Consider the following 12129-nt stretch of genomic DNA (forward strand, 5'->3'; position numbering starts at 1 on the left):
CTGTCTAAGATCTTCTTTATAGTATACTGCTATGTTGTCTTCTTCTTGAATAAAAATGAACTTAATTTTATAAGTAGAAACCACCCATATTGCTTTAATTTTTCTCTGAAGTCCGAGAAAAAATGTAACCAAGGTAAATGAATCAATCTAATCAATTTCGCCGAACAAACATTTTTAATAATACCGAAATCTTACAACTGTTTTTAATTAAATAAGAAAATCTCGGTCAACGGATAATCGACTCTACGCCGTCATCATAAAGTTGAAAATCCAACGGTTCCGTCCGCTATATTATCAATACCGATGGAAGTCCGCACTTAACGATGACTCACGTTGAATCGCGGGTATATAAAGCCTTTCAACGACTGTTACGTGCCATAAACTAGTCGACGGCTTTCGTTGATAGCCCTACAGTTTTTTCTCAAAATGCGAGGTCACTGCAAACATTACGGTCCAAATATGTGTGAGATTTCCTCTCTCGACAGTGAAAAACAACAGTTAGTGAGAATGTTTGTCGAATATCTACAATCGGACAAACATAAGAAACATGGCCATGAACTCGATGGGCATGGGAAGTGCGGACGCATGTTTGGTAAACATGGGCATGGAAAGCATCATGGGCACGGTAAACATCATGGGCATGGAATGCACCATCACCATGGTCATCATGGGCATCACGGTCCTCATGGCCACCATGGGCCACACCGTCACGGCAGACCGCACTGCGGACGAGGACGACACGGTCTGCATGGCCCACACAAAGGCAAATTCTGGGCCCGTTGGACTGTTGATCTGACCACCGACGAATCTGACAACAACACCAACGACACTATCGAATCTGGTCGCAATCCATCTCCACCACCCAACAAGACCCAGGAACAAGGTACGGACACCGAACAACAAATGGACAAAAACAAATGTGATTGCAAATGCTCCCGAAAGGGACATCACGGTGGCCGTTTCGGACATGGCAAGTTTCACAAGAAAAATAAACAAACTGTAGCTGAAAACAAGACAACCGAAGCTCCAGCCAATGCTGAAGAGCCACAGGCTAATTTAGCTGAAATGGTGGAAAATATTAACATTGAAAATTCTCAATGAATCAATTTAAAGGTTGGAAACACAATGAAACCCACTTGAGAAATCAATGACGCCAGTTTTACCTTAGATAATGATGCTATATTGTGGTGTAGGTATTTTTTTTTTCATTTCTTTTTAATCTTACAAGATGAATGAGTTCGGGAGTAACCTTTCTAGATAATCCGCTTTGTCTTAATTTACTTTGTGGATGACATTTTAATATTTATAATGGTAATTTTAATGTTTTAAGAATATATATTCATGATTAGGGTAAATTTTTGTGTGTATTAGGCATAATTTTCAATGTATTAACTTAGTATTAACCTATGTTTAATCACTGTGTTTATTTTTTTATTTTAGCGCACTATTATTATAGCATTTTAAAATGACGATGGTAACAAAGGAATTACGATAAATAATTTAAATGACAAATGCTTTGGAAAAGTAAAGAATTAGAAGAAAAAAATATATAATGGTAAAAATATGTTGAAACTACGTATATTGTGTAATCAGTAACTAGAAATAATGAGTAATGAAGTATCAGGTAAGCAAAAATATACTTTATGTCAATAACAATTGTGTTTTATTTGAAATGTTTTGTGTTTTAGGTTATTTTTGGGAACAAGTGAACCTTTTGGCATATGATTATAAAAAAAAAGAAAGTGAGTGAATTAAGGCTCCGATAAATAAACTGGTAAACATTATTCTATGCTACATTACGAAATAAAAAATTAAAACACAAGATAATTAATATGGAAATAAAGACATATCGAAAATAAAGTCAATATATATATAGTGTGTGTAAGTATAAAAACATAACATTGCAGTTCTTTTCAGCAAAGATAATAATATAAAACTCAATACGAAGTAATTTAAAATGGAATAATGGATGACAAACTATTGTATGTTAAATCATGTAAATGTGTTGCAAACGTTAAAGCATCAACAATATTAAATATTGGGTAAGTTTCGGTAGGTATTGTGAAATTTTCAGTTATAATGTACTCTATATTGTACATTTAGGTAGATATAATGATGTTAGTTCGTTTTTTAATGGGGGAAAATCATCCAATGCCTTCTCCCGCCTTTGGCGAGACGAAAGGGAGTGTTAGACTCTTACTGACTAAAAACCACCCCGTTCCTACTCCTGCCTCATTGCAAGTTCATAGATTTTTTTAATAATATAAGCCGGTAAACAAGCAGACGGATCACCTGATGGTAAGCAATCGCCGCCCATGGACAACTGAAACACCATAGGCGTTCTAAGTGCGTTACCGGCCTTTTGAGTGTTAGGAATTTAAGGGTTGTTGGGGAATCGAAGATTGGGAAGGTGGGGTACTTGGGCCGCCAGTAAACTCACTCACACAACGAAATACAACGTAAGCCGTTTTATCTAAATATCAACATAACAATTACTCAGAATTCCATTACACTGGGCTTATGTTTATTATTTTATCAACATTTCAGAGAACAATGATTAATTACTTTTATCTTAATTAGACATAAACAATGTTCCGTATAATATTTAGGTACATTAGCACTGATAAATAATAAAAGATACAGTGAACATAAAGGTGAAGTAATAGTACAATAATATATTACCAGTTATGAAGATATTGAAGTAAGAGACATGACTATTGCCTAGAGCCTATTATTGCTAAGGCCTATATAGGAACGGAGTTGATTTCCAGAATTTGGAGCTATTCTTCTGCAAAGGATTTTGAACCTTGATTACAGGTACAGCAATTATGTTTATGATCATTAGACCAATACGAGACAGTTATTAAAGTATGATGATGTACTACTATTGTTAACTCATATAGTGGTAAGAATGGATGGATGATTTTTTTCAGATGTTGCTGAAGATGAATAATTGTATGATAAGTAAGAAAACAGAGTCAAAAATCAAGCTTGAGACCCCATCAAGGGATGAGGTATCACGTTTGTGATCGCTTGATATGCTACTGTGAGAGCGTTTAAATGAACGCCTACAACAATAGAATGGAATACATCAATGATATTACGACCAAAAATTTAAATTCTTATCAAACGCCTAACACAAAACCGAAACTACAACTTACACTTAGAAACGAAGTGTGAAATACTGAAAATAAGAAAATATTTAATACTTATACCGAGAATCTATAAAAATATAGATGTAGTCCGCTTATTGGCATTGAGAACCCTTTTTAGAACCACTGTCGTAAATATCGAGCCCCCAGAGCCGCGTGTTGGCCCACGATACAGAATTTTATTGCGTACCATATAATATAATATTATATTGAATTTCTCTCCTATTCTATGCGAATTGAGATATTTGTTAAGTGTCGTATTAGTGGATTGGGTAAGAAAAGTATATATAGGTTTAGTGGTCACAAGCAATAAGTATAAAGTACCTATACAGTAAGTAAAGCAATTTTCATCAGTTTTAGTCTCTCATGTAAAGGATGCACATAGTTTGGCAGTGGAATGCGACGGGCTCTATGGTCGTATTAATGAGACTCGCCTGATGGAAATCATTGAGCACGAACATTTAAACATGGTTATTGCTAATCAGCAAATCTAGCCTTAGCAAAATGGTGCTTGCTTAAAAGTGGAAGTGAAAGTCCTTGGAAGTCATGAACCGATTTTTAAGCATTCATTATATGGAATATCTATAAAAGTTACGGATAAAAATACAATACTATGTCCTATACATACTTCTATTATGTTCAGATCACGAATAACCATGAAAAAAGAGAGCCTCATGAAGTTTTTATCCAGCAATATTTTCCAAGAGATCGATCATTATTGTTCTTACTGGAAGGGCTTCCACGACTGTTGACTCTGCTTCTAGTACAAGTGATGAGATGAAACGATATGAAGAATATTTTTTTTTTGATTTCTTCTTTAGACTGAAATCTTCGTTTTGATTCAAATTCCATCAATGATGTATAGAAAAATGCTTTACCGTGGTACATAATACTTTCTGTAGATATTGCAGGGTAACGTAGCATTGATGAATACCGTAGCTAGTTATTAACGCTTCCAATATGAGAACAGTTACTTAATTTTGTTATTTTTTATTAATTCCTATCAATTTAATTAATCTCCACAATCCATAATATAAATTAATGTTTATAGAACCCATGACAAAGTCAACATCAAACATTTCCCACAAAAATGTCTTTCACCATATCAAGAATACCAAAGACGCCAATTTATTTGAAAATTCCAAAGGGACCATTCTCTTCTGACTTGTCCCAGAGTATAAGTCAAAAAGGTTTGGGCCAAATTTACTGGAAACCAACTTCAAAAGAAATCTGTTTGGCACCGGTACCTACGACTCACAATGGTCAGTCGGCACTAATTGAAAAAGTACCCTACGACCCTGCAGCATGCAATTTGTGGAGCTTATTTTTGCAAGGGGGACTCGATGTAGGGAAGAAAAAAAGAATAAATGGAGTGAAAACATTGGGCTCTTTTTTGTAGCCGGATTGTGATAGTTGGTTTTATTTTAAAGAAAACTTCGACACTGAATCAGACTTGTGAGATTTGAAATGGATGTAAAAAATTAAAAATCGTGATTAAAATTTATCTCTATAGTTATCCTCTTATCGTAAAGCTTGAAAATCTTAGTAGAACAGAAATAAAATCACCATATTAGTTGGGCTTCAATGATCCAAATAAAAGTCTCATTATTATTAAAAATGTCTCCTTATTGTCTTTATAATATTCTTAACACAAATTAGTCCTGTTTCCTCCCGCTTCATTGCATGAGTAATCTTCCTTACAAAGTTAATTCCAACTTCAATTTAAGTTGCAAAATAATCGTCCGAGACAAAACCAAGTACTTGGAGACGACTGGTTTAAGTGAGATATGAAATCTCAGTCAGACCAGATTCTTCTTTTACTTATTTCATGTTCAAGACTTTGTTGAGTAACATAGTTGAGAGTTTCTTGTTAAGTTCTAATTAATTGGATATTTAATGGCCTTTGGAACAGACTGTTGACCTTACTGTGTTGATGATCGAGTGGTCTCAAGTGTGGCTGATATGAACGAGGACTTGGGTGTGATAGTCGATGACAATGACAATATTGATGAGATATTTTTATTTTGTACGGAGACTTATTATGCCCGATGTCAAAGCGAAGTAGCAACGTGTCTCAAAGTCGTATCATGATCAAAAAGCGTGTTTAGATACGAAGTTACAAGTTTACCTTAGTCAAAGTAGGTACAACATATTCACCGATATTAAGTACACGCCTCCAACGAATAATGTAGGTGATCATAATGTTTTATTTTATCTAAAATAGTTGCTTCATCGGACCTTATTCTAGAACTTTATCCTCAATATTATCATTTATCTCTTCATCCAGTTCAGTTTTAATCATTTTATTTACCTATTTTCCTTTGGAAAATATAAATTTAGATTAAAAGGCGTATATCCCTTCCTTACTGCTGATCGGACCCCTCCCCGAGCCATTACGTTGCGAGCAGTGAATAACTTACACCTCATTTGTTTTCTATTGTTCCTTTATCGTGTCCCTTGAACATGCTTATATTATGTAGTAAAGGGAACTTTTTTAAATAATAACATTCACAATTCACTGAATCAGCCATTAGTTTGTGCTTCAATGAATTTCTAACTCCAAAAGGTGTGTTTAATGCTATCTTGTTTCTATGTCCATATGTCCTTTGGATTTGAAGGATTATCGATTTTTGTGAATCTAGAATACGAATGCTTAGTCACAAAATATGTGAGCGAGATTATAATTATTTGTGAATTCTGACTAATTTGTTGAAAACCAGACCTTTATTTAGCTTCCATTTAAATTGTAAAACCGAGTTATTACAACCGCGGATTAGAAGAAAAGATGTATGTTATATGAGTATTAATAATGATTAAAAACGACCTCGAATTCGTTTACTTTTGGGTAAAACCTCTCCTCAAAACCAAGTTTAGTGACCTTTTAGGATTTGCTATCTAAATTCGGCCTAATTTTGCTCACCGTCGAGAAAATTTTTAGTCCTTCCACGCTTGGCTGAACTCTTTGATCAAAAATAAGCGAGGAAAATATATAATAATTATGCTAATGAGCTTTATGTGTTCTTGTGACACATAAAGGCTGGCTTTTTGCATATTACAAAAACCTCCGTACTGTTTTTGGGCCAATTAGAGCTCACTAACGCAGAATCCTAATTAAACAATGAATTTAATCAGCGTTGGACCCAGTTTGCGTACTGAAGAATTCCAATCCTTTTTTTTGTTTAGAGCATTCAAAGGGCGAACTTTAAACAGAATACAGTGAGGAAGTTTTATAAGAGTTTGCGAACTGTCGTCAGGTTTAATGAGATTGATCCAAATTTAAATTCCCTTAAAAGTATTTACGCGCAATCCCTCTGAGATGGGGCGGAGTTTCCGTGACTTTTTTTTTATTTGGGGCGCCAAAATTATTCTTTTGGGCCATCGTTTACGATGTATAAATCGTTTACTTTACTCGCTTATAATCATGATGGGATTTTATGGTAATTTTCAAGGGAAGAATGTAGTGATTCAGCTGGGAAATCATCCTGAGAGTGCTTTGATGTATATGGGTTAATCTTACAAGGAAAGGAAAGAAAGGTGATTTCATCATTAAGAGATTAGGCAAGGGTATCTTATGTATAATCTTGGTATCATTGAATTTCCACGTGCGATAATTTCCAATTGTCATTAAAATAAATACTAACTCGGCATTACGTGCCGTAATGTGCACCTCTGCCTATCCCTTCGGGGATAAAAGGCGTGACGTTGCGTAGCGTAGCGTATAAATACTAACCCCATTTCTATTAATCAGTACTTCGGTTTCCTCGAAGATTAAACTTCAAACTTCGTCCTCAACACTCGCAGTTCTAATTCGACCAACGAAACCATCATAACACACAATAAATACTAAAAAAAGAAAAAGGAAAGTACTTTTATTAAGAAAGTTGTGTTTAAACCGTGACTCTTTACGACTTCCTTGCCATTCGTGGTCCATTCTCTTTTTATTGCCATAAGTCCTATGAATACTTTTTGGAGGACTCCAAATGTCATTACTCCTTCTTATTACCGTTGTTTATGTATTTCAAGCCTCCTTCAGACGTATTTCCAGTATTTATTTACTTGTTTACTCAGCCCTTGGTATACATAGGAAAGTTGATTATGTTTATTTTCTGGTCCCACTATTGAATAGCAAAAATCTTATAAAGAATGGCTCGAGTTTGTTTTTTAGTATTTGTGTTGTTGTTCCTACGTAATTGTTAGGTTGTTTGTCGAATTTGCTTTTTTTAGTTGATTACTTTTTGTTTTTTTTTATTTCTTATTGTTTGAGCAACGAAATGAAGAAGATAAAATGTGAATCTCGTCCGTTGAAAAAAATTGTTGAAGCTAGAAAGACTTTATTTAAATTAATTAACTTTCGCTTAGACTTAGACTGAAGAAAAATTGAGTTTTACAAAACAAACATACGTTTTTAATTAAAACCTAATGCAAATCCTGGTCACGGCTAGACGATAAGAATAAAACCATACAAGACTAAACGCTATGAGTGTTTATCATAGCAGAAAATAATTATGAACACAGTAATTACAAAGAACACACCTATTAAGATACCAGCCGCAACGCGAAAGTAGTTGCAAATTAAGTTTTCTTGTACCTTCGCCCTGGTTTGTGACGTCACCTGACTTCCAACATGTGAAAGCAATTAATTATCTCATGAAATATTCATTAGCGTGGCGTTCACTTGTTTTTGTTTCGAACAAGGAACATTGATTGCGATTTGGTCTTGCGTAGAAGTAATTTTATGAAGGTTGGTACATTGTGGATGGAAAATGTTTAGGTATTATTGTGTTTTTCGCTTAAGATTTAGCAGAGTAAATATATGTTTATTGAGGTGAGTAGAGAAGAATTGGATGAACTCCCACTTCTAAGAGAGGATGGTACTTGAATAAAACAGCAGTTGAACATACAAAAATACACATACAAATAGGTTAATGACACAAAGGAACAATAAAAGCAATTTATTATTCAAAGAATACTTAACAACAGTATTTAACCTCGAAAAATATGATCTCAATAACAATAACAAGGCAAAATGATGACGCGACAGTATAAAACAGAGATTCGACCCATAAAACAACAATAAATGTGTTTTATTGCGAACTGTAGAAGAAAAGTTTTCAACTTTAGGTGCGGGTCCTGTCTGTGGTAGTTGGCAAGCAACTGAGCCGAATAAAAACAGAAGTTGATATCAATTCGAGTTTATATACCTACAGACTTGGTGCCACTTCGAACGTATTTTAATTCGACACTGCGTTAAGAAGAACCTTGGACTTTTTCTTTTTTTAGTTTCTTCGATTTAAGATAAAAGTAGAAAAGAAATGTTTCAGTGGACGTAGGTACTTTATTCCGATTGTTGGTGATTTTTGTTTGTATTGAAAATCCTTGGAAGTATAAATGCTATATCTTTTTGAGACGTTGGTTACTCATATTGAAATAGTTTACTATTGAAACATTTATTATGAATCAAAAACAGTATAACTTATGGTGATTGAAGGACTCTGTACTGTATCAGAATTAATATTAATATTTAAAGGACGACAACCGAAAGCTTACTCCAGTCTATCGCCTTGGACAGGAAGAGATGTGATATTATGATGAAAATATAGTTCAACAACCTTATAAACTCAGCAGCCAAAAACATAATGGAAAGGCTTCATCAGCACCATCAAAAATATTATGTCATAAAATTATACTACCCCATTTGAACCTGAGCAGATATGACTTCATACACAAACGCTTTGGCCTCAAAAAACAATTTTCGCAAAAGTTGGCTTCGCCTAGTAGTAAAACCTCAACATTTAATATAGATTTACAATGGCGATACAATTTCAGAGAAAACTCAACTAACGAGACCAAAAAATGGTCACCTAAAGAATAGATAACAATAATATAAAAAACGTTCACCCAAGAGGCGATAAGCAGAGCTTTTTACAGGGTACACAAAAACCGATCAATCTATATTTCAAGATTGATCACAGAAAAGCCAGAGACAAAAAAGTACTGTACTAAGTGCCTTCTTTTGCGGTTTAGAGTGATTGATAGAGATGCCCTGTCAAAGTTTCTTTTTTATATTCACTCAATATTCATCTCCTTTTGTTACGTGAAATGCTGTTCTTTTCTTATACCCTGATATCCGGGTCTTTCTGTTATTGGATTATTCATCGTCATGATATCCTTTCCACAAGCAACTATGTTTGTATCAAATATTTTTCCTCGTTCATTTTTCTTTTCTGCTCTTAAACTTCGATCTTTGGCCGACCTTGTGACGATGTCTAACAAATATTGAATCTGTATTTCTTTTCGTCGAATTCTCAGTAATAACTTTGTCATCTCAGATATTGATGGCAGAAAAGTTTTAATATTAATATCGATGAATTTCTATGAATTCATGATTACTTAAATTATAGTACCATTTGGAAATCGTTAGAAGAATCCGCAGAAGATCGATTCCTAGTACATTATTTAGTGGGTAAATTTTCCTGGTAGCAAAAATTCCTAAGATAAAGGTAAACTACGTACATAAGGAAACTCACACTTCGATAATAAGTTTGACACGTGTGTGATATGAGAATGGAGATAGAAAAACATCTTTCTATTTCACAGATGACTGAATGAGGGTAGAAAGAAATATTCACTATGATCATGATTATTCGCCCCAATACATATTGATGTATGAATTAAAACCTCTCACTTGTTTTGTTGATGACGTAAGCGTAGTACTGAACTAATAATAACTCTATTTTTGTCGGGAACGAAAATAAAATGGAAAGTTATTGAAATTGGGAAAAGGAAAACAAATTTAGGACATCGATCTGTAGCCTTATTTACCAAAACTGGGTGGGATGAAAAAATAATTACTTTAAGAGATAGACAAACAACGCCAACACCCACTACAAATAACAAAGTATGTACATGAAAAAACATTCTTATTATAAACAAGAATGAACGCAAGCGATCGAATAACCAGAATAATCCGGAACGTACACAAGAAAATCTTAGAACCTCAAAGCAAAGTGGAATTTCATTTCATTTTATCCAGGAGGATCTAAGTAGATAAAAATATAATGAAACTCGAATTCAACCGCCATCAGCGTTGGAAGTCATTACGAACTGTTCGGGAGTTGGGAGATGGTAGCCAAACTAATGTAAACGCTACATAAGTTTCATAGTAGTTTTACTAAGTGGTAACATCGATTGCCGCTAATGTGTTTGGGAATTGTTGCTCAACAATCTTAGAGCCCATTTCAACTTTAAACAGTAGTCATGTCTTCGTTTTCTAATTTAAACTGCCGAAGTTTGGCTTGAGGTGCTTAAGTGGAATACGAATAGACGATTAATGTTACTTTACCTTTATGCTATGAGTAATCCCATATTGAATATCTTAATGAATTTATGTGTTCTAAGTGTACCAACACCAACTTTTACTAAATATGACGGTGATGCTTTTGGTGTTGAATACTTTTTTTTTATAGTATAAACAGGTAAACGAGCGGACATATCACCTTATGTTAAGCAATCGCCGCCGCCCAGAGACACCCGAAACACCAGATGCGTTACAAGTGCGTCGCCGGTCTTTTAGGGTTAGGAATTTATTACGAATTTGGTTCCCTGGACTTAAAACCAGAAACTATTTTTCACGTAAATGAAAACTTTCCGGTCTGTAGATGATTTTAAGCAATTTTTCTATTACAAAGGCTTCTTCATACTAAAAGCTTCTCTGATGTGGATAATATTTTTACCTTACATTTTAAATTGAAGTAGAAAATGGAAGATATTTATATTTCCAAAGCAAGTAAAGAGGAAAATGTGTAACGAAAATTTTGTTTTCTTAAATATTTATAAAAAGGTTTCAGTTAATTTTAATGATAAAGGAAATATTTAAAGTATTCATAACAGGAGTTATATTGAAAAATCCGGTGCTCGAAAGCTCACTCAAACGAGAATTAAAATATTTTTGCATATACCCAAAATAACACACTTTATAAAATCGAACGGAGCTGAAAATTCAAGCCGTGTATAAAGGAAGATTTAAATAACTTTTTCAACATGACATGATATTATTATCACGCCTTTTTTATTTTCACTGTGGACAAGCAAAAGTGTGAAAAGTGAACTGAAGGTAGGTTACTTGTCCTTATTTCAAACTTAGTTTTATTACTAAGCTGCAAAGAAAGAGATCAGTTTGTATTTTTTATTTAAGAGAATAGTAAGTAAAGTTCCCTTAGAAAATGAGGATCCTTCACCAATCGTGCATTAATGTATTTAGGTACCGTAATACTTCTTGCACAATACTGTTCCTCCTTTTGCAATACTGATACAATGAAAGAAACAAAATCTTCAACCAAAGAAATAGGTCCCACTTAAATAGTACGGAGTTCATTTCCTTATTCCCAATAAGATGGACGATAGCCATTTCCTTACGAGCCAGCATTAGTTAGAAGACCACCGCACCCAACTTTAACGGAGTCAGCCTCGGTTCCAGACTAATTTCATTAATCTCTCCATTGATTGGATTCGCTGATCCGTCCATGTTGACTGAGTTTTATGGCATTCACCCGAAAGTAGTTCTTAACGCCAAAAGTATAGGGGCAAGTTTTGCATTTCCTTATCCTTGAGTTATGTTAAGCTGGGTGAAATTTTATGGTATGATCTAAGGTTGTAATAAAATATTATCGTGCATTAAAATTTTTCATTTTCATAAGCTTAATATTTATGTATTTTTGATTTTATGCTCTTTTTAATGGTATAGTAGTCCATGACCAGAAAAAGATTGGGAACCTCTGCTTTAAACCATCTTTGTAGTACCTAACTTTCATAACAACAATAGGAAAATATTTTCCAAATTATAAAAATAATTCCACATTTATTATCTACTGTCTTCTCTATCATGCCCTATCTAACTGAGAATCAATCGAATTCCAAAATCTTACAATATTTTGCTTCTTAAAATAACTGAAGCCGTACTTCATAAATATCATAGTCA

The 12129-nt window shown here is 34.0% G+C and overlaps 2 protein-coding genes across 5 annotated transcripts in view; one reads left to right on the forward strand and one right to left on the reverse strand.

The window, feature by feature from the left end:
* The window catches only part of LOC118269653 (C3 and PZP-like alpha-2-macroglobulin domain-containing protein 8), a 242239-nt gene that overhangs the window by 58897 nt on the left and 171213 nt on the right, over positions 1-12129 (reverse strand). The gene's annotated exons all lie outside the window — the stretch shown is intronic.
* The window catches only part of LOC118269655 (zinc transporter ZIP6-like), a 426889-nt gene continuing 415127 nt past the window's right edge, over positions 368-12129 (forward strand). For 2 of the 4 annotated variants that reach the window (XM_050706898.1, XM_050706897.1), the window contains exons 1-2: positions 368-1189; positions 1441-1478. In XM_050706898.1, coding sequence (XP_050562855.1) covers positions 427-1101 — 675 coding nt within the window. In that variant the 5' untranslated portion in view covers positions 368-426 and the 3' untranslated portion in view covers positions 1102-1189; positions 1441-1478. Of the gene's footprint in view, positions 1190-1440; positions 1651-1688; positions 1761-12129 lie in introns of those variants that run through there. The other 2 variants (XM_050706896.1, XM_035584866.2) reach the window with 2 other exon arrangements.

Source organism: Spodoptera frugiperda, chromosome 30, assembly GCF_023101765.2.
Source record: "Spodoptera frugiperda isolate SF20-4 chromosome 30, AGI-APGP_CSIRO_Sfru_2.0, whole genome shotgun sequence".
NCBI lineage: Eukaryota > Metazoa > Arthropoda > Insecta > Lepidoptera > Noctuidae > Spodoptera > Spodoptera frugiperda.